Source organism: Purpureocillium lilacinum (assembly GCF_023168085.1).
Source record: "Purpureocillium lilacinum CBS 284.36 DNA, scaffold_4, whole genome shotgun sequence".
In the NCBI taxonomy this organism is placed as follows: domain Eukaryota; kingdom Fungi; phylum Ascomycota; class Sordariomycetes; order Hypocreales; family Ophiocordycipitaceae; genus Purpureocillium; species Purpureocillium lilacinum.
This window is the reverse complement of record NW_027072114.1, coordinates 559,185-573,045: the sequence shown is the minus strand read 5'-3', so window position 1 is coordinate 573,045 and position 13,861 is coordinate 559,185. Positions and strand designations below refer to the sequence as shown.

Below are 13,861 nucleotides of genomic sequence, written 5' to 3'. Positions count from 1 at the left end.
CATATGTCTTCATCTCGCCCTATCGCAGCCAAAGGATGCGTGCGTGCGCTTCGAGAGAAACAGCGGGGGAGGTACATGATGCGGCACCACGTATTGAATGAGGATGGATGGATGGACGGATGGGATTGAGAGATGATGGGAACAAAGTACGAGGGACGTGGACATAAGGGCAAGAATACCAGGATGTCATTTCATGTTGCGACGACGAGTCATGTACATTACTTTACTATTTGGGAGCCGGGAACAAACCGAACGGGGAGGGGGGCTTGGATGCACACCGAGCCGCGGCCGGTTGGATCATTCGACGAACGCCTTTTTCAGAATGGAGAACCTTTGCTCGACTTTCTTTGCCGCTTGGCTTGTGCCTAGCTGTGCTCGTGCCTATTCATGCTTGTGACTCAGCCTACATGACTGCTTGTTGACATGTTCCATGACACTGAGAATGCAAGAAAGACGTTGCGTTAGGTAACAGAGTAAAATGTATTGATGATGTCCCGGGACTCAAACCAGACCCGTATAACGCCGTGCGTCTGCACAAAGCGCTGTATATGTGTACGAAAATACACTGAGCCACCACAACCAGACAGATCTGGCCGAACCAGCCGCCTGGGCCACCCCACACAGTACTTGATCCCATCACAGCTTAAACGGATGCGCTTCCGTATTGAGCACCCACTCGTCCAGGCTAATCACGCTCGGTTCCGAAAACAGCAGGTAGTAGTACTTGAGCGTCTCGGCGATCCAGAAGCTCTCCATCTCGTCCTTGAGGGCCGGCTCCTTGGCCAGCACGTTGGCGATGGCGCTGTTGGCCATGGCCGTGCGCGTCGCCCGCACCGTCGCCTCGAACATGGCCCACCCCTTGTCCATCCAGGCCGGGTCGCCCGTGATCCGGTACATGTACCACACGGACTCGATGGCCTCGGGTCTGTCTGGCGTTAGTCGTCCGACTCGGAGATGAGAGGGCCTCGCGGGGGTGGCTTACCTGAGAATGTACGAGGGCGACTGGATCGTCACGAAGCCCTTGGGAAACTTGTCCCTCGCCAGCTTCTGCTGAACCCATTCCTTGTGCGACAGTGGACGCCCGGATGGGTCGTACTCGGTTTGTGCTCTTGGCCTGTCGGCCTGCTGCTCTGGGATGTAAGGGACGTTGTCGAGAAGCTTCGCGTCCTGCGTTGTGGGTTTGGTGTCGTCTTTCGTGCTGCCTTTCGTGCTGTCTGTTGCGTCGTCCTTTACTCGACTCGAGTCTGCACTGCTTTTATCCGACGCGTCCTTGGTGGGTTCCTTGGCAGTGCCGTCGGTCTGGCCGAGCTTCTTTCGCAGCGACTCGGGCAGCTTCGACCCTTCTTCGACGGTCAATTGCTTCCTCTGGCCCTGCGCAGGGACGGAAGCCCTCTTGCTCAGCGTGGAGGCAGAATCCGCGGAGACCCCCGTGGAGTTGCGCGGCCGGATCTCGCTGTCGGCTGCACCGTCGGATGGCTCGCGAGTGTTAATGGCCTTTTGCTGCGACCGCTTGAGCTCCACTTGCTCCTCATCCCAAGCTCGGACCCGCTCGTCTCGCCAGTCCTTGGACGGGTCCAGGTACTCGTACCATCGCGTCTCGTTGAACTCGCACTTTTCCAGCGAGGGACACGGCGCGACGTGCGAGTACTCGGGCATGATTTTGGCCGGCATCATCTGATACGCCCACACGCAGCCGTCCGTCAGCTTCTTGGCCAGCTCGAGGTCCTTGTCCCGACCAAACAGCTTCCCGCCGAGCCCAAACATGCCGCCGACGAAGCAGCTCAGGTGCGTCACCTCGTACTCGGGGGCCAGGTCGGTCTTTGGGTTGCCCAGCGTGCCCACCTTGGCGGGAAACATGACGTCCCAGTCGCCAGTCAGCATGGGGCGGTAGAGAAGCCACTCCTTGACCGCGTCGGCGGAATCCTCGTACAGCTTCTGGTACTTGGGCTCTCGGCCGCCAAGCAATTGATATTCCTTTACACGTGTTAGTACGTTGCGACGGCTGCCGCACCGGGTTGCCCACCTTTGGGAAGTACTCGTACGCCGAGTCCTGGCCGCCGCCAACATGGTAGTTCTGATACCCGTAGCTCGACGGCTCCAGCCCTTGCGGCACGCAGTCCCATGCCGCCTTGTCGCCGTTTGCTGCCAACGGCCCACCCGTCATCTTGTCCGTGGCGGTTCTCAAAGACACGGCAGGGGGCGGGCGCCCATCCGGGCCAGTGGCGGCGATCGCCCGGCGGTGAACCTTGTCGTCCGCGGATGAAGGACGCTGCTTGCTCCGGTTGATGTCGAGCACGGAGTTTAGCAGCGGTGCGCTCTCGTCATGAACGGCACCGTAACCCTGGGGCTCGTCGAGGGGCTGCGCCGCGGCCACCTGGTCCTTGGCCGCTTGGCTCGCGGCGTCGCGCAGGGCCGTCGCCGTCCGGTTGCAGCCCGACGCGTCCAGAGACTCGGGAAACAGGCCGGGGATCAGGGTGCCCCGCTTCTGCAGGTCGATCAGGGCGTTGGTGATGCGGTCGATGGCGTCGTAGTACTTGTGCTGGCCGGTGAGCTGGGCCAGGCGCGTAAACTCCATCGACAGGGTGCCGAGCTCGGCAATGCCGACTCGTCCGGCCATGTGGGGTTGGGAGGTATACTTTGGCTTCCACTGGTAGTACAGGACGGGCATCCTGTTGGGCGTGTCGAAGATGCCCATGAGGATCTCGGCCAGCTCCTGGGCCTTGTCGAGGAGGAAGGCGTGGGTGCCCTGGGCGCCCCCGCTGACATCGTAGGCGGCGACCAGACCGCCGAGATAGCGAATAGTAGTCTCGAAGACGGGGATGTCGAGGCGGTGCGTGTAGGTAAAGTCGATGTCCTTGACGGCCTTGGCGGCCTCGTCAAACTCGTCCTTCATGCCGGCGATCCACAGCGTGTCGAGCGAGTCGACCAGGGTGGCCGCCCAGCCACAGAAAGGGTCGCGGTACTTGCCGGAGACGGGGGACAGCTCATCGTGCATCCACGCGTGCTTTCTGTAGCCGGACCAGGAGCGCTCGAGCTCGGCCTTGACCTTGGCCTGCCGCTCGACCCGCTTCGCCTTGGCAGACTCCGACTCGGCGCCGAAGCTGTACTGGATCTTGGGCAGCTTCTTGGGTGCGGCGGTCGGGAGTGTGATGATGGACGCCTTGGGCAGGGGGAAGTGCTCGTCGGGCTTGGTCCAGTGCTCCTTTTTCTCTGCGGGGGGCGCCTCGATCGTGGAGTCCTTGGGCGGATCCTTCCAGCGCAAAGGCTCCTCGTTGTTCTTGGCCGGGCGGGGGACCTTGCTCCCATGATCCGATGGTATCTCGCCGGCCACTGGGGCTTGCGACGTTGGCTGCGAAGGGGGTCTCCCCTTCTCGTCACCCTTCAAGGTCGGGACCTGGATGGGGAGTCGCTCGTCATCGTCCGGCTTCTTCTGCTCAATGGGGGCAGGTTTCGTCGGCGTGTCGTCGGGCTTGGGTTTCGGCTCGTCCTTCAACGGTTGTTGAGGCTGCGGCGCCGGGGGCTGCTGGACTCGGCCGTCGACCGGAGCTGGCTTCGGGGGGTTTGGGGGCGGCGGGACGCTGCTAAGGGTCGGCTGCTGATCCCACGAATTCTGCACGGCGCGATACAGCAGGAAGACTATGACGACGGCGCATATGACAAACGGCCGGTAGCGGCGCCTCAGCATGGCGGCGGTGTTTGCGGGCGGTGGACGCGCCGCCGTTGGGGATAGCGAGGGTTGGAGTGGTCGGGTCGTCTACGGCGGCAGCATCGCTCGCACAAGTACTCGGGCTGGATCGTCGAGCGGCGCGTGGAATTCAGGCGCGGCGCAACGGCGACGCAGCGGCGACGCGGGCGGCGATCGGGGGGCCAGGAGGGACGCACGTGGGATGCGTCGGGGGCGCATGCAGTGCCTGCAGCATACCAGAGCGACGACGATTGCGCGACAGCAAGGAAAGCAACCGCCGATCAGCCGCCGGGAGATGCAATGGCCGGCCGCGGGGGTTCGCGATGTCGTCGGAGGCAATGGAGGAGGACGGGAGGCGGTGCAGCTCGGGGAGGAGAAGGGAACCTGTAAGGCAGTCCACGACAGGAGGTGCTTCGGCGCCACCAGACAGGCAGCTCAGGGTGCAGCTGACTCTAACTGGAGCCTTGATTGGGACTGGCTGGACCCTTATTAGCGGTGGTGGTGGTGGTGGTGGTGGTGGTGGTAGGTGGCGGCACTAACAATTCGCCCACCACCTGAGTTACTGTAACCTCCAGGTGCCTTCCATGGTTCCGACGCCCGCCCGCCTTTGTCTCCTTTCCATTTAGCCAACCGCATCACACGATGGAGGCCGGGCCTCGACCAGGCCAAGGCTTGCCGTCCGCCGCTAACGAAGAAGCCACCTCTGTCCCGGTCGATTCCATGTGGGCTCGGTGGGGGAACTGCTGCCCGCGGGCACTGGCCATCGTTCTCTGCTGCAGACTGTGGCCAACAGGGCGGCTGGTTCAGCTCTTGTTCCGCCTCGTGGGAGCCGTGGTCAGTAGACCGTCCGAGTTGCTAAATCTGCAGCTCACGCCACGGCACCACTGCAACTGACAATATGCAGCAGAGGCCGCTGCAGGGGTGCCTTGAGGTTAATCTGCCACACAACAGCAATGGGACCTGAGATGAACGGCCCCCTGCTGCTCGAAATCGAGTCTCATTCGTTCAAGGCCACCATCACATCTCCATCCGCCGAGCCGACATGCCCACGGTCAAACCTAAACATATTCGACAGCTAATCTTGAACAGGTCTACGCGAAATGGGAACTGCTGATGCCCTTCCAGTACGTGGCATCGACCGTAACTAGGAGTCCGGGACCGCTTTACCATCGCCTCCCACATCATGCCCTAGCATACTCGATGCGGAACGCCTCCGACTCACTCGTGTCCCAGTCCGCATCGTTCGTCGCATCACCAAAGACCCGCAGCGCTCGGGCCGCAAGCTTGTACTCGCCCGGCGCGGCGTACTCTCCCCCCTTCAAGCGTCCGTTCCACGGAATTGCCATTGGTGTGCTCGGGAGGGACTGTTCCATATTCAACTGGGGTTCCCAGGCCATCGGGAACCCGTGAAGCTGACGGCCCCAGCCCTGGCCGTCGCCCGGGGACGTCACGGAAATCAGACGGGTGTCTATCTCGGCCAGGCCGCTCCTCGAGCGCACGCTCAGCGTCAGGTTGGTCACTTGCCCAGAGCCTCGCGGCGGCAGCACGACTGTGGCCCCGGCGCGCACCGATTCTCCCGCGTACGTGACCGATGCCGCGTCTACGTGCAGCACGCGGTGCTCGCGGATGGAACCGCTGAGGCCCTGGTAGGGCACCCTAAGGAGAGATCCGTCCGAGCCGTTGAACGCGACGTAGCCCGACCACAGCGGCAGCCGGCGCGCGTCGAGCCCCTCGGGAGGGCTGGGCGTCACGCTGACCGTCACCGACTGCCCGGGTCCGAGACTGACGCTGTCGTGGCTAAACGCCATCTCGGCAAACTTGGCCGCCGTCTCGAGCTGCGCAGGAAATTGCGCAACCGTATCAGTGGGGGTGAAGGCATACACGGAGAGGGCGGGCAGGTGGGAGATTTCGTACGAGACCTGGTCCTCGCCCCTATTCTCAACGACCAGGCTGAGCGTGCGCGGTGCATTCTCGGTGTCGTTGAAGCTGAGGCTGCATGGCTGGATGACTGTCGTGCAGTGGGCGGCATCAAAGGCGCGGACAAGACCGCCGCCTTGCTGGGCAACCGGGGCGAGGTGCTCTTGCGGCCCTGTTCCGTTGTTGTACATGACGGGCTCCGCCGTCGTGACGAGCAGGCTTTTGATGGTGGCCGGGTCGAGCGGCCCACGAGCCTCGAGGATGAGAGCAACGATGCCAGCAATCAGGGGTGCCGCGGTGGCCGTCCCGAAATCCGGCACGCCATAGCCGCGCAGCCACGCGCCCGGGACGCCTTCCCCGACTCCCAGCAGCTCGGGCTTTATGCTCAGGTCCCAGCTGGGACCCTATGCAGAAGACGCCTCTACGGCAGGGACCGACGTCCTAGGCGGCGAAGGAACCAGGAGCGGGTGCGTCGGCCCATCGGCAGGCGGCAGCTGGACGGTGACGCGGGAACCGGACCCAAGGGCATGAAGCATGTCCCGAACAACGCGAGCGTCTATCACGCCAAACGCAAGGCGGGCTGATCCATGGAAATAGGGGACCCGCGGAGAGCCCCCTCCGCTGCTTTGGTAAAGGAGAGCTGCCCTCACGCCCCTTTGTGCCGCCTGACGGACGTTATCCCGGTGCGAGCAGACACCCGAGCCCATGAGGACAATCTTGTCCCGGAGGTCAGGAAAATCGTCTGGGAGCTGTCCACACCAGCCGTTTGTGGCGTCGGCGTCGAAGCTCAAGGCGTAGAGCTCCAGGCTCTCCTGCGGCAACGGCTGGGTACCCGTCTCAAAGGACGCGGCGGCATAGAAGTCGAACGTCGCTTCGTGATCAGGCATCTCAGCACTGCCACTGACCCGGTACCGGCCTTGATGCACGTCGTCGATCCCGTACGTTACCCCGGCTTGAGCGTTGCCGACTGAGATGGCGCTACGGACCATGGCCGGGGCCGCCTGCGAAAACGGCCCCTCGATGCCGTCGTTGGATGCCCCTGCGACCACGACGGCACCGCTGGCGACGACGCGGTCCACGGCCTTGGCGAGATCGTCTTGAGCCGATACGCTCGTCCCGATCTGCGTCACTAGGATGACGTCGGCGCCGTCGGCGCGGGCGCGGTCCAGAGCGTGGACAAGCACATCGTCGGGCATGTTGACGCTTCCCGGCGCGGGGTGCAAGCCGTATACAGCCAGAGCGACGCCCGGAGCTACCCCGGTGAAGCCAAGCCTGTTGGGCTGTGCGGCGAGGACGCTCGCCAGAAACGTGCCCTGAATGCTGGCATCTGTCGGCTTTGCATGGCCGCCCGTCACGTTGGCGCCGGATGACACCAAGCAGCCCGGACCGAAGCAGCCACCCAGTGCCTCGTGCTCGTAGTTGACCTATGTAGACAGCAGTCAGTCCTGATGCGCACGCAAACCCTCTACCTCCAGGCTGACTACATACCCCGCCACAGATCATGGCGACCTTGACCCCCTTTCCCGTCAGGCCCTGGGCATGAAGCCTATCAACCTGCGTCACCACATGCGACGACAGCGTCACGTTAGCTCGCGCGCCAGAACCACCGCCGTCATCATCCACATCCACAGCGACCAACCGCCGGGTCCTCTCGCGAGCGTGCTGGGCAAACTGCGCAGCATTGCCCGTAAAAGCCGGTACATGGTCCCGGATCGGCCACCACTTGGCGATGCCCCGCGTCGCTCGCACCTTTTCAAAGTCGGCCATGTCGAGTCGCACGGTGACGCCCCTGTGGATGCCGTAGTCGAAGCACTTGCAGATGCGGCCTCCTTGGATCTCGATTTCGCGCGTGACGTGGGAGACATCCTGTTGGGCAGCGGCGTGCCTCGAGTTAGCAGCGAAAGGACACACCATGGAAGGTGACGGCGTGTGAGAGACGTACCGCGTCGGGCTCCAGCTCGAAGATGTGTCCGTCATGACTGCAGTCGTCGGAGGTAGTAGCCACGGCCGCAGCCACCGCTGCAAGCAGGCCGAGAACAACGACCAAATTCCACATGGCAATGTTTCGTCTTGTTTGTGCTTCGTTGGGTTAAATATCATGGATATGAACTCTGGCAGCAAGTTTGGAAGCATCGTCGATGGCTTTTGTAGCAACGGCATGTTATCTGGCATGTTATCTGAAGCTCACCAGCATAACCATCGATGCCAATACGACGTTGATTTATTCTGCAACCCGTGCTCTCCAGGCTACATTCCCAGAGTCCAGACACGGCCCATTGCCACGCCTTCGCGTCACATTGCGTGACATTCCCCCATGCGCATGAAGTTCGAGAAGCCGCCTGCGGAGCCGTGCCGCCGACTAAAAGGATTCCCACGATGAAGTCTATGCTGCCCTATCCGAGTGTAGAGGCCCTCGCATTGAGCGCCTGCCCTGCTAGAAGCGTTATTAGATTCAGCGAGTTTGCTCGACTATTAATGTCTTGCGTTGGATACATAACACAACTCTATAATCATACGAAGCAGGTGTCGAGGGCTTACAGCATAAAGAATGTGCACGCTTTCGCAGCACAGTGGGATCAAGCTTGAGGGCCCGCTGCCTTGCCCGCGGTTGGGCAGCTGCCCCTCTGGTCCAGCTGCATGAGTGCCAACATTGCCCTACGTGACGATTATAGCGAGCCCTTGGCGACAGCAGCTCGTCATCTATGCGTCCTACACACCTGGCTTAGACCAAGAGGGTACATTAACCCATCAACCTCGTGAACTCGTGACGACAGGCCCCAGAGACAACTGACGACCATGTTCATAAGATGCACCGCACGTTACGAGCAGTCGTCGCGTCCATTCACTGGCGTCTACTCCCAAGCCTTCGTGAGATAAGGTAGCTAGCATCGCGCAACCAAGCATTTCCGGCGCCGCGCTCCCAAATAACGTTCACTATGTGCCTCCCCAAGTGGATACCAAACGTAAAACCGACTTCCTCACAGCCTCTGCCTGTTATACGCACCCTTGTCTCTCTGATATAACGCCATGTCGCAAAAGCTTACACCGGGTCCAGGTCCAAGAGGGTGCTACTCGTCACGTGCTACAGCTACTGCTTGTTGTACGCGTGCTTAATCTTCTGATACAGCGCTGTGTCGTAAAAGTTGTAGTTTGGATCCAGGTCGCAGAACGGGTGCTGCGAGAGCAGCACGTCCGCCGTCGGGCGGTCAAACGGGTTCCTGTAATTGTCAGTCTCGTGTTGTTTGGCGCAGCCAGAAACACTTACACCTGGAAGCAATCCATCATAAACGCCACGGCCAGCGGTCCAATCGTCTCCTGGATGTCCTCGGGGATGGGCGGGGTCTCGCCGTTGGCAATTTTGTAGATGGCGCCCACCGCCTCCTCCTTGCTCCACGGGCGTCGGCCAGCAAACATTTCGAGCACCACGCAGCCGAGACTCCAAATGTCCACCTTGGCGCTGTAGCCCTCACCCTGAGAGCGGATGACCTCGGGTGCCATCCAGAACACGGAGCCCTGCATCGAGTTGGTCTTGTCGTTGCCGTAGATGTTGTCCGTCTTCTTGGAGATGCCGAAATCGCTAATCTTGCATGTGCCGTCAAGGTCCAGCAGGATGTTGTCGGCCTTGAGGTCCCGGTGCAAAATGCCCTCGCGGTGCAGGTATGCCAGACCGGAGAGAGTCTGGCGCGTGAGCGACGACACCACCGACTCCTCAAACTTGCCGTGCTTGCGCAGGCACGATCCGATGCTGCCACCAGAAATGTACTCGAGGAAGATGCTGATGCTCGTCTCCTTGCGCTCGCACCCCAGGTACTGCACGATATTGACGTGGTCCAGGTGCTGCATCGTGTCAATCTCCTGGTCGAGCGCCGCCACCATCTCTCGCATCTTGGCCTTGTCGCCTGCCGCGGCCTTCGGGTTGACCTCGACCTCCTTGACCGCCAGGAACTCTCCGGTCGTGGCGTTCATGCCGAGATAGACGCGCCCGTAAGTGCCCTTGCCAATCAGCTGGCCCTTGAACCACCTGAACGTCGTCTGCCGCTTGGGTAGCGTATCCTGCGGTATCTGCGGCAGCACCATGCTTCCCCGCTGGTCCGGCCGGATCTGCACGATGTTGGCGTTGAACATCTTGGTGCTCTTGCGCCGCATGATGCTAGACTTGTCCAGGTTCTGTGACGCCGTCGTATATCGCTTGTTGGCCTCGTGCGCGCCGCGGGCCACCTCACGGATAGACTTCATTCGGCCTAACCCTCCCGACCGGCGCAGGCTCCTCTGGGCCACCGACTGCCCTCCACCGTTTGTGCGCTCCGAGGCCTTGAGCGTCGACTCGTCCGAGCCCAGCGTGTCTCCGTCCCCGTACAGCGACGGCTGCCGCGATGGCGGAACGGCCGCCGGGACCGTCGCGGCGGTGTTGGCTGGCAGAGGTGGTACGGCGGGGATGGCCGCGCTGCGTTGATCCCCAACCTCTTCCGCGTCCCCGCTCGGCGATGCAGTCGCGTCGCCACCCGAACCTTCCTCAAGGACGGGTTGATCCAGGTCTAGGTTGGGGAAGAAGTCGTCAAGGTTGTTGAGCAGGTCGTCAGTGGGAGGACGGTTCGCCCACACGTCCTTTTCAATAAAGGACTTGCGCCTGTTGATCTTGCTGTCCTCCGAGTCCCAGCCCTCGGACCCCGGGGTCGCTGGGGTCCTTCGGGAGCCGACCCCGGTGCGCGCGCTGGACAATGCCTCATTGCTCTCGCCAGTGGCCGCACTTTCGAGGGACTGCGGCGAGGTGAACGAGACCGACAACTGCTTGCTCCTGGGCCGGGTGTTGACCGTTAAGCTCGGACGCTGGGCATGGCCGGGCGCGCCCGATCTCCTGCTGCCGCCCGCGGGACCCTTGCCCTTGTTCCTGCCCGCGAGCGGAATGGCAAACAATCCGTCGTCGGAGTCGTCGCTGTCGTCGCCTGGCGGGGGCCTTTGCGTCGGCCGCGAGGGCCGCGGAGCGTTGGAGAAGCTGACGTCGGTGTCCTTAAAGTCCAGATCGGGGCCATGCGACTTGCGCTTGGAGGAGCCCTCCGTGGAATTCGTGGCCTTGGAGTGCGTAGATACCGGGCTAACATCGCCCGGCGATGACGGGCGCTGGCCCGAGTGCCGGTTGCTGCCACTGGAGACGGTCGCCGGTGACGAGACGTTTTGGCTCGAAGCACTCCTCGGGGCGTTGGCCGTCGACTGTCCGATGGCGCCCAGGTTCCTGCCCATGCCCACAAGCGCAGCGCCGATGCCGCCCACGGACCCCTGCGGAACAAACTTCGGCTTCCTATCCGCCGAATCGTCTCCCGGGCCGCCGCTCGTCTGAGGATGGCGCGGCGATGGATAGCCATCGGCACTGCCGGTGGACATCCGCAGGGAGTGGCCAGACCGCCTGCTCAGCGAGTTGGCCTTGATCAGTGTCGCGGAAGGGTCACTAGGCGGTGCGGGCGGCTTCCTCTGGGGGAAGAGCTGCTCCGGCTTCTTGTCCTCGAAGGGTGAGTTTCGCGGCTGGTCAAAGTCGACGTTGCGGCCCACGATGCCAAAGGCTGCCGTCTCGGGCGCCGTTGGGCTTCCTTTCTTGGTCGCCTGCTTGCGCTTTTCCAGATACTCGCGCTGCTTGCGCTCAATCTCCGCCCGGTACTCTGTCGCCTCCTGTTCCAAGCTCTTCTGGTCGATGCCAGACATGGTGTTCGACCTCGACGAAGGTGGCGACGAGCTCGACCGCTGCCGATTCTCGAGTCGCGCGTAGGCTTCCTCGTCCATGCCCGGAGGCAGGTATCCAGGAGACAGCGACGCTGGCACCCCGCTATTCCTCTGCGTCGTCGGGGAGGCTGTGGTGACGAAGAACTTGAGTGTCCCGGACGAGTCCGCCTTGACCCGCTTGTTGGTGAGCAGCTGCTGGTCGTCGAGGGGCTCGGTGTGGTCAAACTTTCCAAGCTCGGTGGTGTAGATTGTGGAGTGGCCGTGGCTGTTCAGGCCGAGGTTCGCACAGATGACCTGACGGATCTCCGCTGCTGATTCCGCCTCGGTAATGTCACACATGCGGTAGTTCCAGTGGTCCATGGTGGCCAGCACATATGTCCGGACGACGCTGGCGCGCTTGGCCCGCTGATGCGAGGCAAAGTCGTTCTTGTCGTGGGCGCCGAAGCTCGAGCCGGGCCGGTCGACATGCCCGTCGCCGCCGTTGGCGCTACGCGACGACGGCTTGAGCACGGCCACGGGTGAGTCTGGCGAGTCAAAGTCATCAAGAGACGCAAAGGACTCGTCTTCCTTCTGCCGCTTCTTGCGCGACAGGAAGCTGAGGAAGCTCTTGGAGTCCTTGGCCGACGCCGGAGGCTCCGTGCCGGCCGACCGGTCGCCCGCCTCAAGTGGAGACTGCTTCGCGCGACCATCGGGGTGCCGCCCTGAGGCAAGAGCCTCGCTCAGGTTCAAACCCCGGCCCAGGATGGCCGCCGCGTCGGCAGGCACGCCGGAGCCGTAGATGGCCGCGCTTGACGAGACTGAGTCGGCGCTGTTGCGCGAGCGATGCCCGAACTTGGCGGATCCCGGCGTCGAGCTCGATAGCACCGGGGTCGTCGCCGACGGGAACAGCGCCTGTTGCGGGCCGGGGCTGGCGCTTGGGCTATCTGTCCGCGCCGACGTTCCCCAGAAGCTGCCCTCGAAGTCGTTGGTGATCGGGCTCAGCCGCAGGTTCAGCCGGTGCCCGGAGTCTGAGCTCATGGTGCTGTTGTTGAGCGTGGGCATCGTCGTAGCCCGCGTCTGGGAGAACTTTCTCGAGAGGAAGCCCGTCTCGGCCGAGCTTTGGAGAGTCTGTGTCTTTGATTAGAGGCTATGCACGGGGTTGTTTCGAGGCAGAACACTCACGTTGGGGGAGTCGTTGGGATCGGTGCCGGCGCTCGGGAGGCTGCTCGCATGGCCGGCGTTGACGGACTGGTTGCGACCATGGGAGGTCGTCATCTTGGACGCGTCGACGGGCTTACCGGTGACGATGCTCCGAATGAGGCGCCGCATCCGCTTGCCCTCCTCCCTCTCGCGCGTCTGATCCCATCCCGTGCCGCTGTTGCTGCATTCTTGGGCCAGTCGGGGGTAGACCTTTTGGTGCATCATGCCAAAGTTGCCGCGTCCGCCGTGGAGGCTGCCGAGCTCGAGGAACTGGGCGCCGTGGAGGTTCAGGCCCTTGAAAGTCTCCTGCCAGTCCTTGGAGAACTGGTTCTGCGCGAGCCAGATCAGGACGGTGTCGAGCGACCACTGGGCGGCGAGCTCTGGGGATATTGTGCTCCCGGAGGCGGCGCTCGAGGCGTTGGACAAGCCCCTCTGCTGGGCGGCATAAAACCTGTCCCTCGCAGCGGCGTCGTCCATGGGGTTCATCGTGTTGTTCGCGTCGATCGCGGCCTGCGTCGCGGCAGCCTGCCACGAGGCATGCATCGTTGACGACGAGTCGATGCCGAAGCCCGGGATGCCGACGCCCTCGCCGTACGTCTCGCCGGTCGGGATGTAGGTGGCGCTCATGCTCATGGCGTCGCTCGGGCGGGGCGGAGGGGGCATGGCGATGGTCTGGCCGGCAGCCATCTGCGCGTGCAGCTTGGGATTGTACGGCTGGTGCTGGCCCGTCGGGGGCGGCGGCGGCAGGCTGATGCCGGGACGGCCGTCGTACATGCGGCCGTAGTTGCCGTGCCACGACTGCTGGTGGGCGAGGGCGCTCGGAGGGGGCGGGCCGGGGGGAGGCGGCAGGACGACGCCGGAGCCGCCAGACGCGGCGGTCGGATACCGCAGGGGCGGCGGCGGCGGTATGTTCATGATGCTGTTCATGGGAGGGCCAGCCATGGGAGGAGACATGGGCGGCGGCGGCGGCACTTGAAATGACCGCGTGGGATCACCGCCCGAGACATGTCTCTGGCTGCCCTGATACATGGCGATGTCGGCGCCGGCGAGGCGGCGCGCGAGCTGCCCACCGCCGCGGGCTGCCTGGACGCTGCGGAATCGATGGACGTCGGGTTGGGCGTCGAGCGAGACGGGGCATCAAGCGGCGACGGGGGCGGCAAGGGGCGGCAGTCGCCGCGTCGTGGTGTTGGTGGAGGCGGTGGTGGTGAGACGAGCTGGCCGGAGTCGTTTCGTCGTGGCGTGTCTGGCGACGGCGTCAACGTACTGGCAGCGTCAGTGTTGGCCGCCGCACGTTGTGCCGGCGGTGCTCTCTGCGGTCCGATTGAGACGACCAGCCGGAGACGGGACCGCGGCGCTGAATGCGATGCG

The 13,861-nt window shown here is 63.1% G+C and overlaps 3 protein-coding genes across 3 annotated transcripts; all 3 read right to left on the bottom strand.

The window, feature by feature from the left end:
- Positions 1 to 636: 636 nt before the first annotated feature.
- PLICBS_005363 (uncharacterized protein) lies at positions 637 to 3,685 on the bottom strand (the record flags this gene model as incomplete). The annotated part of the gene is made up of 3 exons (XM_018319041.2): positions 637 to 925; positions 983 to 1,974; positions 2,024 to 3,685. 3 exons carry the CDS (start codon positions 3,683 to 3,685, stop codon positions 637 to 639), a joined length of 2,943 nt encoding a protein of 980 aa, XP_018181515.2.
- A 1,181-nt stretch (positions 3,686 to 4,866) lies between these two features.
- PLICBS_005362 (uncharacterized protein) lies at positions 4,867 to 7,579 on the bottom strand (the record flags this gene model as incomplete). Its single annotated transcript, XM_065600704.1, has 4 exons — positions 4,867 to 6,006; positions 6,061 to 7,026; positions 7,091 to 7,487; positions 7,545 to 7,579. 4 exons carry the CDS (start codon positions 7,577 to 7,579, stop codon positions 4,867 to 4,869), a joined length of 2,538 nt encoding a protein of 845 aa, XP_065456776.1.
- Positions 7,580 to 8,690: 1,111 nt separating this feature from the next.
- Positions 8,691 to 13,522, bottom strand: PLICBS_005361 (uncharacterized protein; the record flags this gene model as incomplete). Its single annotated transcript, XM_018319039.2, has 3 exons — positions 8,691 to 8,820; positions 8,868 to 12,421; positions 12,476 to 13,522. The coding sequence occupies 3 exons, from the start codon at positions 13,520 to 13,522 to the stop codon at positions 8,691 to 8,693; spliced, it is 4,731 nt and encodes a 1,576-aa protein (XP_018181513.2).
- Between the last annotated feature and the right edge of the window lie 339 nt (positions 13,523 to 13,861).